Below are 14,886 nucleotides of genomic sequence, written 5' to 3'. Positions count from 1 at the left end.
TCTCCCCTTCATCTCCAAGATCTTAGAAAAGGTTGTAGCACAGCAGCTATGCTCGTACCTACATCGGAACAACATTCATGAAGTGTATCAGTCAGGATTTAGACCTCATCATAGCACAGAGACAGCGCTGGTTAAAGTAGTAAATGACCTTCTACTGACCTCTGATCAGGGTTGTGTCTCGCTGCTTGTGTTACTCGACCTTAGTGCAGCTTTTGATACTATAGATCACACTATTCTCCTTGATAGATTAGAAAATGTTGTTGGCATTAAGGGAACAGTCCTCTCCTGGCTCAGGTCTCATTAGACCGATCGGTATCAGTTTGTAGATGTAAATGGAGACTTCTCCACACAGACCGAGGTTAAATTTGGTGTTCCACCAGGTTCTGTTTTAGGCCCACTGCTTTTTACTTTATATATGCTTCCTCTAGGTCAAATTATTCTTAAACATGGAATTAGCTTCCACTGTTATGCTGATGATGCACAGCTGTGTGTTTCAGCGAAGCCAGAGGACAGACAGCAGCTTAGTAAAGTTGAAGAATGTGTAAAGGACATTAGATGTTGGATGCTAACTAACTTCCATCCATCCATCTTCTACCGCTTACTCCTTTTCAGGGTCGCGGGGAGCCTGGAGCCTATCTCAGGGAGCATTGGGCACAAGGCGGGGTACACCCTGGACAGGGTGAACGTCCACTGCAGGCTAACTAACTTCCTTTTACTTAACTCTGATAAGACAGAAGAACTTGTACTAGGACCGCGTTTGGCTAGAAGTAATCTTTCTGATCTCACAGTAACTCTGGATGGTCTTTCTGTTTCATCATGTGCAGCAGTTAAAGACCTTGGAGTGATTATTGACTCCAGTCTATCATTTGATGCTCATGTAGATAATATTACTAGGATAGTCTTCTTTCATCTCAGAAATATTTCTAAGATAAGAAATATATTGTCACTACATGATGCAGAAATATTAGTTCATGTTTCGTCACCTCTAGACTAGATTACTGTAATGCCTTACTGTCTGGATGTTCCAGTAGGAGCATAAACAAACTCCAGTTAGTCCAGAATGCAGCTGCTAGAGTCCTAACTAGAACCAGAAGATACGACACATCACCCCCATCTTATCCACACTGCATTGACTCCCAGTGAAATCTCACATTGATTATAAAATCCTTTTATTAACCTATAAATCACTAAACGGTCTCGCGCCACAGTATCTAAGCGACCTTTTGGTTTTCTATGATCCTCCACGCCTACTTAGATCAAAAGATGCAGGCTATCTGACGGTACCTCGAATAGCGGAGGCTACAGCAGGGGGAAGAGCTTTCTCTTATAGAGCCCCACAGTTATGGAACAGTCTTCCTGTAAGTGTTCGGGACTCAGACACAGTCTCAGTGTTTAAGTCTAGGATTAAAACGTATTCGTTTACTCAAGCCTACCCTGACTAGACTTTCTGTTACGCTAAGCACAGTCCTAATAATCTCTTCTCTCCCTCTCTGCTTCTGTCGAGCCACACACGATTTTATGGAGATACTAGAGATCCTGATCCTCTCTGATCTCCGGACCTGCCTGATCCGTTTCAGATGTCCTGCCTCTGGATGGAGCTCTCATCTACTCCAATTCCAGACTGCTGGGACTACGGCTGCTTCTAAGGCCAAACAGACTTCATATAAATCCATAATGAACTTTTTCACACTATCTGTTGTTCCCCAGATGAGGACGGGTTCCTTCTGAGTCTGGTTCCACTCAAGGTTTCTTCCTCTAACATCTTAGCGAGTTTTTCCTTGCCACCGGCTTGTTCACTTGGAATAAATTCGCACTTTTAATATCTGTGTACCGTGTTTATATATTTCTGTAAAGCTGCTTTGAGACAATGTCTATTGTAAAAAGCGTTATATACATAAAATTGAATTGAATAATTTTGCCTTAACTTATAATTTGCATGGATTACTGTAATTTTATATCTGGAATATCCTGTTGAGATTAAATTGTTTATTTTTAACATGTTTACAGCGTTTAGCAGACTCCTTTATCCAGAGTGACTTTTGGCTGCATTTACTCTGCAGGTCTTGACGACACGTTACATCTTCTTTTAAAAGTGACCCATGTCCGATATCTGCATTTACACTATACACTTCTTGAAACAGCCCGAGGTAGACGTCACCTGAATCTTAGGCCGAAAAGGAACTAAAAATGCTGCAACGGACGCAGACGGAAATATAATACAAGCTTTTGTTTTCCACACCGTATTTAAAGATCAGCAAAACACCGGTCTCTTAAGCGGAGAAAAAAGAAGAGAGCCCTTGTCGAGAGTTGTGTTTTCGCGGTTGGTGTCCACCTGAGTTGATGTCATTCGCCACTGTCGCTTTTTCAATGACGTACGACTCGCATCGTCAGGGGAATATCCGATCTGTCTGATTACATGGCAGCCGCAATGCACATATACGATTCAAATCAGATTTATTTCCACGTATGAATGAGGACTGAAACGGATCTGAGAATACTGGACTGTGAAAGATGGTGGAAGGTCGTCAGTGGTCTGTGTTCCCCAGAGGGAAAAAAGTAAGTATGAGACTGATAAATTTACAGTGAAGTCCATTGGGCTGATTCTGTAAAGCAGATCTGGCAACCCTTTTCATACTGACTCCATTTTTATTTAAAAATCAAATGTTCCATATTTTTTTTTACCTTTTAAGTTCTATGACATTAACTTCTCATTTTAATTGATAAACTCTATATTTTGAGATCATTTGCACCGTTTCCCTGCTGCATTTAAACCCTGCATCACACACAGTGTATTTAGTTTGTGTCGGAGCTGCAGTTTGTGTGATTAGTTACAGTGTTGTAGTAAATTTCACAGTAATTTTAGACACATTGCAGTCGCATCAAGTCACGTTTTGTGCTGCAGCTTCTCACATACGTACATCTGACCCAAAGACTCTGTGACAGATCATCAGTGTGCAGTGAAAAGAAACAATCTTCCTCCTCAGGACATTGATGATGAACCTAAAACCTCTGCTTCAGTCTCACTATTAGAGAATGTGTCTTACTGAGGAGCAGGTCATGTGACTCTCAAAGAGATGATCTTACCACAGTATCTCCAGTTTACAGAGAGGATTCTCCAGTCCAGCAGAGAGACTCTTCACTCCTGAGTCTCCTAGTTTATTCTTAGACAGATCCAGTTTTCTCAGGTGTGAGGGGTTTGATCTCAGAGCTGAAGCCAGAGCAGCACAGCCTTCACCTGAGACACGACAATCCTCCAACCTACAGAGACACAATGACGCACTCTTCACTCTCTCAGTTTATGAACATCAAGACACACTTTGTGTATAAAGGAGTGTGAGAGTGTGTGTGTGTGAGTGAGTGAGTGAGTGAGTGAGTGAGTGAGTGAGTGAGTGTGTGAGTGAGTGAGTGAGTGAGTGAGTGAGTGAGTGAGTGTGAGTGAGTGAGTGAGTGAGTGAGTGAGTGAGTGAGTGAGTGTGAGTGAGTGAGTGAGTGAGTGAGTGAGTGAGTGAGTGTGTGTGTGTGTGTGTGAGAGTGAGGGAGGGAGGGAGAGAGAGAGAGAGAGAGAGAGAGAGAGATACTGAATGTTTAAATGTTTTATTCAGTACTGACTAGAACAAGTCTGACTGTTTTATTTATGCAGAATGTGTTTGTCTGTTATTTTACACACATTCCAGTGACTTGGAAGAACATTAGACCCTGTTTTATTATCAAAGTGAAATCATTTTAAAAATCACTCATTATTTATGATGAAACACTTAATGTTCTGACGTATTTTTAAATGTATTTTAGTGCATAGTATGTGTGCGTTTTCACTACTGATGAAAACTGCATAAGTTTAATACTGCTCGTCTATTCGGATGCTTCTGTAACACAGATCTGGCAACCCGGTTCATAGCAGCTAGACACAGACGTACAGAAAGAATCCTCACTAACAGAACAAAATTTCCTCTTTAAGAATTTCACCCTGCATCACACACAGTGTATTTAGTTTGTGTCGGAGCTGCAGTTTGTGTGATTAGTTACAGTGTTGTAGTAAATTTCACAGTAATTTTAGACACATTGCAGTCGCATCAAGTCACGTTTTGTGCTGCAGCTTCTCACATACGTACATCTGACCCAAAGACTCTGTGACAGATCATCAGTGTGCAGTGAAAAGAAACAATCTTCCTCCTCAGGACATTGATGATGAACCTAAAACCTCTGCTTCAGTCTCACTATTAGAGAATGTGTCTTACTGAGGAGCAGGTCATGTGACTGAGAGAGATGATCTTACCCCAGTATCTCCAGTTTACAGAGAGGATTCTCCAGTACAGCAGAGAGACTCTTCACTCCTGAGACTCCTAGATTATTCTCAGACAGACAGAGTTTTTTCAGGTGTGAGGGGTTTGATCTCAGAGCTGAAGTCAGAGCAGCACAGCCTTCATCTGAGATATCACACCTCCACAACCTGCAGAGACACAATGACACACTCTTCATCAACACATTTTCATTACTTTAAAGATGATGTGTGGGATTTTATTATTCAGAATGACATGAGGATTTAATATCATCTGTTTATTATAATTAACAATGTGCCTCATTTATAAAACTGGATATGAACGGGTTTGTGTGTAAATCGTTTGTACGAGCGTTTACACAAGAAATTTGGTGTGCATGAAAATCCTGTTCATTCGTATTCTACTCGTGCTCCTGAGTGTGTGTACATTTATACATAAGAAGAAGTCTTTATTTATCACATATACATTACAGCACAGTCAAATTCTTTTCTTCACATTTCCAGCTTGTTAGGAAGTTGGAGTCAGAGCGCAGGGTCAGGCATGATACAGCGCCCCCTGGAGCAGATAGGGTTAAGGGCCTTGCTCAAGGGCCCAACCTTCTGATCAGTAACCCATAGCCTTAACCATTATAATGATAAATCCTGGATACAGTTATGTACATCAGCCTCGTTCAGCTGGTAGAGGAGGAGGTGTTGGTCTCATCCATAGTCTAAATCTAGGCATCACACACAAACCTAGTCATAAATTTAATTCTTTTAAAATTATTTATACCAGTATAACTTATGTAGCCACAAAAAATAAGTCAATTCCTCTAATTATTATTTACAGACCCCCAGGGCCATATACTGAATTTCTTAGTGAATTTGCAGACTTTCTCTCAAACCTGGTTGTGTCTGTAGATAAAGCATTAATCGTCTGTGAATTTAATATTCATTTTGATAACCCAGAAGACCCTCTGAGAACAGCGGTTGTGTCCATCTTAGATTCAGTAGGGGATAATCAGAACGTAATTGGACCTACTCATAATGGCGGTCACACTCTTAACCTCATACTAACAGACGGATTAAATAGAGAAAATATTGTAATTTTTCCGCAGTCTGAAGTTGTCTCAGACCATTATCTTATCTCGTTCATAATACGTACTGATCATAATATTTCCACCTCGCCTCACTACCGCGTAAAACCTACTTTCACATCAGCTACTGCACCGAGCGTCATAAACAACCTCCCAGAGACATCACTTAGATTTGGATCACCGTCTGATCCCAGGGAACTCGATCAGGAGACTGAACGCTTAGAGTCAACACTCCGCTACACGCTGGATAGAGTGTCTCCACTCAAAAGAAAATTAGAGAAAAAACTAGCACCCTGGTATAACGATCAAACGCGAACCTTAAAACAGACCACTCGACAATTAGAACGTAAATGACCAAAACCAAACTGGTGATATTTCAAACAGCATGGAAGGAGAGTCGACTGAACTATAGACAATCTCTTAGCCAAGCTAGAAAAGTCTCTCTCTCCACCTTAATAGGAGATAACAAAACTATTCTAGATTCCTATTCAACACAGTAGCAAAACTAACTAGGAATAAAACCACTACAGAGAGAAACACTCAATCATTACATAGCAGTGAAGATTTCATGAAATTTTTCAGTGGTAAAGTTGAAAATATTAGATGTGAAATTCAGGCTATTAAATTAAACCCAGACAGTATTATAACTAACCCTGTAGATGATAATATAGCAATATCAGATCAATGTTTAGAATGTTTTACTCCCCTTAGAGAGACCGAACTAGCTTCATTAATCTCTTCAGCAAATTCATCAACTTGTATACTAGATCCTTTACCTACATGTTTCTTTAAACAGATTTGTCCTGGAGTAATTGAACTGCTTTTAAATATAATCAATTCTCCCCTTAGCACTGGCTGTGTACCTAAATCACTTAAATTATCAGTTATTAAACCCCTGATTAAAAAACCTGACCTTGACCCCTCTCAATTGTCCAGCTATAGACCAATATCACATCTCCCCTTCATCTCTAAGATTTTAGAAAAGGTTGTAGCACAGCAGCTATGCTCGTACCTACATCGGAACAACATTCATGAAGTGTATCAGTCAGGATTTAGACCTCATCATAGCACAGAGACAGCGCTGGTTAAAGTAGTAAATGACCTTCTACTGACCTCTGATCAGGGTTGTGTCTCGCTGCTTGTGTTACTCGACCTTAGTGCAGCTTTTGATACTATAGATCACACTATTCTCCTTGATAGATTAGAAAATGTTGTTGGCATTAAGGGAACAGTCCTCTCCTGGCTCAGGTCTCATTAGACCGATCGTTATCAGTTCCTAGATGTAAATGAAGACTTCTCCACCCATACCGAGGTTAAATTTGGTGTTCCACAGGGTTCTGTTTTAGGCCCACTGCTTTTTACTTTATATATGCTTCCTCTAGGTCAAATTATTCTTAAACATGGAATTAGCTTCCACTGTTATGCTGATGATGCACAGCTGTGTGTTTCAGCGAAGCCAGAGGACAGACAGCAGCTTAGTAAAGTTGAAGATTGCGTAAAGGACATTAGATGCCGGATGTTAGCTAACTTCCTTTTACTTAACTCTGATAAGACAGAAGTACTTGTACTAGGACCGCGTTTGGCTAGAAGTAATCTTTCTGATCTCACAGTAACTCTGGATGTTCTTTCTGTTTCATCATGTGCAGCAGTAAAAGACCTTGGAGTGATTATTGACTCCAGTCTATCATTTGATGCTCATGTAGATAATATTACTAGGATAGTCTTCTTTCATCTCAGAGATATTTCTAAGATAAGAAACATATTGTCACTACATGATGCAGAAATACTAGTTCATGCATTCGTCACCTCTAGATTAGATTACTGTAATGTCTTACTGTCTGGATGTTCCAGTAGGAGCATAAACAAACTCCAGTTAGTCCAGAATGCAGCTGCTAGAGTCCTAACTAGAACTAGAAGATACGACACATCACCCCGATCTTATCCACACTGCATTGGCTCCCAGTGAAATCTCGCACTGATTATAAAATACTTTTATTAACCTATAAAGCACTAAACGGTCTCGTGCCACAGTATCTAAGCGACCTTTTGGTTTTACGTGATCCGCCACGCCTACTTAGATCAAAAGATGCAGGCTATCTGACGGTACCTCGAATAGCGGAGGCTACAGCAGGGGGAGGAGCTTTCTCTTATAGAGCCCCACAGTTATGGAACAGTCTTCCTATTAGTGTTCGGGACTCAGACACAGTCTCAGTGTTTAAGTCTTACATCTTCTTTTAAAAGTGACCCATGTCCGATATCTGCATTTACACTATACACTTCGTGAAACAGCCCGAGGTAGACGTCACCTGAATCTTAGGCCGAAAAGGAACTAAAAATGCTGCAATGGACGCAGACGAAAATCTAATACAAGCTTTTGTTTTCCACACCGTATTTAAAGATCAGCAAAACACCGGTCTCTTAAGCGGAGAAAAAAGAAGAGAACCCTTGTCGAGAGTTGTGTTTTCGCGGTTGGTGTCCACCTGAGTTGACGTCATTCGCCACTGTCGCTTTTTCAATGATGTACAACTCGCATTGTCAGGGGAATATCCGATCTGTCTGATTACATGGCAGACACAAATGCACGTATCCGATTCATATCAGATTTATTTCCACGTATGAATGATGACTGAAACGGATCTGAGAATACTGGAACTGTGAAAGATGGTGGAAGGTCATCAGTGGTCTGTGTTCCCCAGAGGGAAAAAGTAAGTAAGTATGAGACTGATAAATTTACAGTGAAGTCCATTGGGCTGCTTCTGTATAGCAGATCTGGCAACCCTCTTCATAGTGACTCCATTTTTATTTAAAAATCAAATGTTCCATTTTTTTGTTTTTACCTTTTCAATTCTATAACATTAACTTCTCATTTTAATTGATAAATTCTATATTTTGAGATCATTTGCACCGTTTCCCTGCTGCATTTAAACCCTGCATCACACACAGTGTATTTAGTTTGTGTCGGAGCTGCAGTTTGTGTGATTAGTTACAGTGTTGTAGTAAATTTCACAGTAATTTTAGACACATTGCAGTCGCATCAAGTCACGTTTTGTGCTGCAGCTTCTCACATACGTACATCTGACCCAAAGACTCTGTGACAGATCATCAGTGTGCAGTGAAAAGAAACAATCTTCCTCCTCAGGACATTGATGATGAACCTAAAACCTCTGCTTCAGTCTCACTATTAGAGAATGTGTCTTACTGAGGAGCAGGTCATGTGACACTCAGAGAGATGATCTTACCACAGTATCTCCAGTTTACAGAGAGGATTCTCCAGTACAGCAGAGAGACTCTTCAGTCCCGAGTCTCCTAGTTTATTATCAGACAGATCCAGTTCTCTCAGGTGTGAGGGGTTTGATCTCAGAGCTGAAGTCAGAGCAGCACAGCCTTCACCTGAGATATCACAATAACCCAACCTGCAGAGACACAATGACACACTCTTCATCAACACATTTTCATCTTGGTTTAAAACTTACTGTAAAGATGATGTGTGTTATGTTGGACTGTCTCCCTTCTCTTGTCCAATCACAAGATATTATTAATACTGAACAATTATGGTGTAAAACTATTGCTGGTTCATGTTAAAAGCAACGAGTCAGGGTTTTTTAAATCTCTGTATAAATGTATTTTATACACATGTCTAAGTGCATTTAATTATTACTTTAATGCACAAGTGATATGTTTAATGACTAATATATTTGTTCTGTATGTTGTACTGATTTAACTGAAAAAACAGAACTGTACACAACTATTAACTGCAGCTTTTAGTGAGTACTGTGTCTCTCAGAGAGATGATCTTACCTCAGATTTTTTACTTTACACTGAGGATTCTCCAGTAGAGCAGAGAGACGCTTCACTTCTGAGTCTCCTAGTTTATTCTTAATCAGATCCAGTGTATCCACAGTCAGATGCAGTTCTCTCAGATTGGAGGTTTCTGAGCTGAGCACTGAGTCCAGAGCTCTCCAACCACTGTTTTGAATTGTATCACACCTGATACTGAAGGAAATAATACATAATGAACTAACAGTAATGCAAATTATCAAACAAGTCCTCAAAGCTTTCACTGCAACTTCTCAGTTTCAAAAGCACAAACATCAGTTAGACAAAAGTCCCACACAGTCAGAGCTGTTCAGATTCGGCTTGGTGGGAGTTTTCAGCTGCGTACATCATCACACACACATTGTATAAACATGGAGTATAAGATCCGGGACAGCGAATGGGAACGCAAGAGTCTGATCTAAAATGTTATTAATAGGAGAAAAGAAAGAGTCTAAAGTGTCATGAAGAGTTAGATTGATCTGAACAGCTAAGACATGTGATTTGTTCTCTTAACACTGTAACAGTAGACCAGTTCTATTCAGATTTACTTACATTGCTCTTCTGGATGCTGCAATCACAGGCATCACCTTCACAAGAATCTCATCTCTTATTTTATCTGTAGAGATATATTTACTCAGGTCAAATTCCTCCAGCTCCTCTGCTGATGTCAGTAACACAAACACTAGAGCAGACCACTGTGAAGAAGAGAGTCCACTTTGAGTTCCAGATTTCAGGTAGAGTTGGATTTCCTCCACTAGAGAATTGTCCCCCAGTTCATTCAGACAGTGGAACAGATTGATGGATTTCTCTGTAGGGGTATCTCTACTGATCTTCTCCTTGATGTACTGTACTGTGTCCCCCTTTCCTGTCTGGGAGCTACTTCCTGTATGTGTTACTAAGCCATGTAAGAGTTTCTGATTGGACTCCAGTGAGAGACCCAGAAGAAAGCGGAGGAAAAGATCCAGATGTCCAGTCTCACTCTTTAAGGCCTGACGTACAGCACTCTTGTGGACATCTGAAATTGTCTTAAAGAACCAACTCCGTTTAAGAACATTTCTCTTTTTCTTCATGAATGTCAGGTGCACATACAGAGCTGCGAGATGCTCCTGAGTGCTCAGATGAACAAAGCTGTACACTTTACTCTGGTGAAGCCCAAACTCTTCTCTGAAGATCTGAGTACACACACCTGAGTACACTGCTGCTTCTCTCACATCAATGCCACACTCTCTCAGGTCTTCCTCATAGAAGATCAGGTTGCCTTTCATCAGCTGCTGAAAAGCCAGTCGTCCCAGTTTGAGAAGCATTTCTTCATCACTCTCCTGCTTCTTCGAGTACTTTTCTCTTATGATGTTTGTCTGAATGATGAGGAAGTGTGTGTACATTTGAGTCAGAGTCTTGGGCATCTCTCCACTCTCTGCTTCATCCAACATTCTCTCTAGAACAGTGGCTGAAATCCAGCAGAAGACTGGGATGTGGCACATGATGTAGAGGCTTCTTAATGACTTCAGGTGTGTGATGATGTTATTGGCCAGGCTCTGATCACTGATCCTCTTCCTGAAGTACTCCTCCTTCTGTGGGTCATTGAACCCTCGTACCTCTGTGACTCGATGGACACACTCAGAGGGGATTTGATCAGCTGCTGCTGGTCGGGAGGTGATCCAGATGAGAGCAGAGGGAAGCAGATTCCCTTTGATCAGGTTTATCAGCAGCACATGCACTGATGCTGATTCAGTTACATCACACACTCTCTCTGTGTTCTGGAAATCCAGAGGAAAACGACACTCGTCCAATCCGTCAAAAATGAACAGAACCTTTTCCAAACTGGACATTTCTGTTTCTTTTGTCTCCTTAAAACAGACATGAAGGAGATCCATCAGACTCAGTTTCTGGTCCTTCATCAAATTCAGCTCTCTGAAAGGAAGTGGAAACATGAGCTGGACGTCCTGATTTACTTTCCCTTCAGCCCAGTCCAGAATGAACTTCTGCACAGAAACTGTTTTTCCGATGCCAGCGACTCCCTTTGTCAGCACAGTTCTGATGGGTTTGTCTTGATCAGATAAGGGCTTAAAGATGTCGTTGCATTTGATTGGTGTTTCCTCTGTTGTTGTTCTCCTGGATGCTGCCTCGATCTGTCTCACCTCATGTTCTTTATTGACGTCTCCACTGTCTCCCTCTGTGATGTAGAGCTCTGTGTAGATCTCATTCAGGAGTGTTCGGTTCTCCGGGTTTATCATCACTCCATTTAAACACTGAAACTTCTTCACCAGATTTAATCTGAACTTTTTCTGGAAGTCATTTACAGCAGCAGGTTCTGGGTCGTGTCTGTGACAGGGTGAAGAAGGAAGACATGGTGAGACATGGGGTCTAATTATTAGAGTTTAAGATCACACTTTTTTCTGACTGTTACCACAGATAACCGTTCTTTATGATGTTCTCACTGTGTATTTGCCTTATTCTACAGTATGTGTTCTATAATCTAATCACTCTGCAGGAAATAACAGCAGAGATGTTTATAATACCAGCGCGTCAGTGTCACAGTCATGTTGTTGGGTTTGATCTTACCCTGTAGCTGTGATGATGTTCTTTTCTCTTCTGTCTCCTGACTTCTGTACAACACTGGGAATAAAAACTGTAGCTGTTAAAGACAATAACTTTCATCCTTTTAATACTGTAGTCTAAAATTTAGCCCTAATTTTACTAAAATAATTGTAGTAAGGGCATAAATATTTATAAAAACACACTGCTAAATACAACATCACCAACATTGTGGACCTGGAGAAAAATGTGTCCGTTTTAATTTGAAGTTTTCTAGATTTTATCTTTATTTATATCTAGATGTGTTAAATAACTTAGAACATGGCACCTTATCATGCAGGAAATGAAAGCTGAAATTCTGATCTATTGTCTCATTCATCTTTTATCTCCAACCCAAATGTCTTCAGTGTATAGTGAAATTGAAAGAATTGGCCTCGCTGTTCCAATACTTGTGGAGGGGACTGTATATGGTCGTTATGGTTGTAACAGAACATGAGGACATCATTCAGAATGAACAGATAATGTGTCCTGAATGGATGCAGATACAGATCATTATTTTAAAACCTGCTAGAAAGGTTCACAGGTATAAAAATCTGTAACTCTATCCAGAATTATACGACACTGTGGATGAGATTCAGTCGTCACCTGTAGGGACAATTTAGTTATCAGTAGACCCACTGACATGATTTTGGGAGGTGAGATGTTTAAATTGAGGAAAATGCTGATTGTGATTATTATTATTAATAAACTCTGTAATGTCAGTTATATGATTTATGGTAAATAATCAGTGCCTGTGTTCATATAAAGAGTCTCCATTTTCTATTATATTTGACAGAAATACTCAGACACATCACTCTTCATGGAGACACGTCCAAGTAACCGTGATCTCAATGGTGCCTGGATTTTAGCACGAAACAACAATGTTGTTACTTTCGACTTCCTGTTCATTTTAGAATCAGTGTTGAATACTTGTTTCTGTTTTATGAAATTTTATAGTCTGGTGTTTATGTACATTATATTATTTTCACAATTCTTATTATGATAATTATTATTAGTATTAGTAGTAGTAGTAGTAGTAGTAGTTTTAGTGTCATTACATATTGTTTCCTGTAGTTTGTTTTGCTTATATTAGCATTTCTTGCTTTAGCATTTAAGACATTACCTGTAAAACATTGTGATCTTCATGAAGTTCTGTGGTATCACAAAAGACCAAGAAACTAAAATATAAATCAAAATAACTGCTAATGATTGTGTAGCACAGACATTGGTGTGACTTTAACTATGAGAACTATGGGATACCTGTGTACAGACGATGAGCTTCCATTTCTAAAGTGCCACGGATTTTAGGATTTTAGCCTTCGAGCTGCCAGCTTCGCTTCGAGCTCCAGCGCTTGCACGAGGGGAAATCATGATGCTAAATGGCACTACAGAGGTTGTTGGAAACATTAAACCTCATCACGCTGAACAGGAAAAAACTTTGCAGATAAACTCAGGGCTCTACAGTGCGACCATTTCACTCGCATCTGCGACTGAAGTAGTTTGTGCGACTGTGAATAAATATTTATTCGCACCGGTGCGAGTGACCTGTTCGGAGTTGTATAATACAATCGGGATAAAAACTACAGGAAGTCCAAAATGCATCTACAAATATAGATAAAAAATGCATATTATAATAACTTCATAAAATATAAATAAAATGAGAAATTAAATAATGTTTCATTACTATGGGTTGCATTTAATATTAATTTGACATTAAGTTTAGTTCACTATTTCCTTAGAAAAGCCTTTTTCCTAATATGGATCATGCTTGTGTTAGTCTACTTAATTAGCACTCTATTGTTTAAGATATTTAAAAATATTTTATGCTTGTTTATTTATCAATTAACCAACAGTATTTCTCATTGCTATTATTTTAATTCAGTTAACAGTGCCCATGAGCAGAGAGCGTACATTTAACTGTTTATGACAGACCTCCTGATTAAAGCTTAAACAAAAGAAGATTGGTATCTGGATCGGTTTCGGCTGTAATAATCCCGATCGGAGCGTCCCTGATGAACACCGTTAAACTAAAGCGCTTTGCATCTGACGGGTAAATGAACTCACCCAATCACATCCTGTATGAGATTATTCAGATATCTACACAATACACACAGAGCGGTTCGAGAACTGACTCCAGCCCAGAACCACGACAGTGGAAATGTCTAATAGTGCAGCTTTAAATATATTTAAGAGGAGCAGACTTCAAACACTGAACATTGAGGTTTATTGTATTTGTTTACAAGGTGAACAGGTTAACGGTTGTTTTTTTGCATACAGTCTGTAAAATTAACTGAAAATATTACATTTAGTTTATCAGAAGGTAAATTAACGTGTCATGAATCACATTATGATTCTAAATTCCGTCATAATTGACCAGCTCAAGTTTTCTCATGCCTACTTGCGTGTTATATTGTGGCACATTAATGTTACCATCTCTAAAATAAAATAATAATAATAAAATAAAATAAAAAACTTCAACTGTGCTCCTAAATGTTTGTAATTAGGTTCATAAGTGCTCCTAAAAGAAACTGTCATGTGTCTCTCCTCCTGTAAACACTGTTATTGCCTTTTCTGCATTCGCTTGAATTGTTTTCATTTGGTTGCATATCGTTATATTTGATGAATATTTTCATTTGGTTGATGGCATTTTTATTTTTACTTATCCTATATTTTGTGTACAATTTCAGTTATATTTTGCTTCTGCAAGATGATGCACTTTAAGCATCAGTCTAATTTGATGCAAAGATTTGTACACGAGCAGGAATGTAGCACAACATGGAGGTGAAAGCAGCGGTCTGTTTATTTAAATGTGAAAGTGCAATAAAAATATGTTGTCCCTAAAATCAATCAATAATCGTGATAAATAATCGAGATCTCAATACTGAGCAAAAATAATCAGGATTATCATTTTGGCCATAATCGTGCAGTCCTAGCCGTTACTATTTCTTTTATTGTCACATCAAGATACATTTAGCATAAAGCGATAAATATCAGAATGCTGCTAATGACCCTGGACTGGATAAAAGAATGTGTAACACGGCCTTTCTCTCTGCAGGGACTTTAACTATGAGAATTATGGGATGTTACCTGTGTACAGATGAGGAGTCTCTATTTCTAAAGTTCAGCGGAAGATCCATAGACCCA

General features: G+C 39.5%; 1 protein-coding gene across 29 annotated transcripts in view; it reads right to left on the bottom strand.

The window, feature by feature from the left end:
* The window catches only part of LOC108272815 (uncharacterized), a 257,124-nt gene that overhangs the window by 232,553 nt on the left and 9,685 nt on the right, over positions 1-14,886 (bottom strand). For 23 of the 29 annotated variants that reach the window (XM_053684750.1, XM_053684771.1, XM_053684765.1 and 20 more), the window contains exons 4-10: positions 14,830-14,886; positions 11,731-11,784; positions 9,721-11,490; positions 9,151-9,345; positions 8,592-8,765; positions 4,274-4,447; positions 3,085-3,258 (exon numbers count right to left, since the gene is read on the bottom strand). The exon at positions 14,830-14,886 is cut by the window's right edge and continues 60 nt beyond it. In XM_053684750.1, coding sequence (XP_053540725.1) covers positions 3,085-3,258; positions 4,274-4,447; positions 8,592-8,765; positions 9,151-9,345; positions 9,721-11,490; positions 11,731-11,784; positions 14,830-14,886 — 2,598 coding nt within the window. The remainder of the gene's footprint in view (positions 1-3,084; positions 3,259-4,273; positions 4,448-8,591; positions 8,766-9,150; positions 9,346-9,720; positions 11,491-11,730; positions 11,785-14,829) is intronic. The other 6 variants (XM_053684766.1, XM_053684770.1, XM_053684779.1 and 3 more) reach the window with 4 other exon arrangements.

This window comes from Ictalurus punctatus, chromosome 12, assembly GCF_001660625.3.
Source record: "Ictalurus punctatus breed USDA103 chromosome 12, Coco_2.0, whole genome shotgun sequence".
NCBI classification, from domain to species: domain Eukaryota; kingdom Metazoa; phylum Chordata; class Actinopteri; order Siluriformes; family Ictaluridae; genus Ictalurus; species Ictalurus punctatus.
This window is presented reverse-complemented; position numbering and strand designations above follow the sequence as displayed.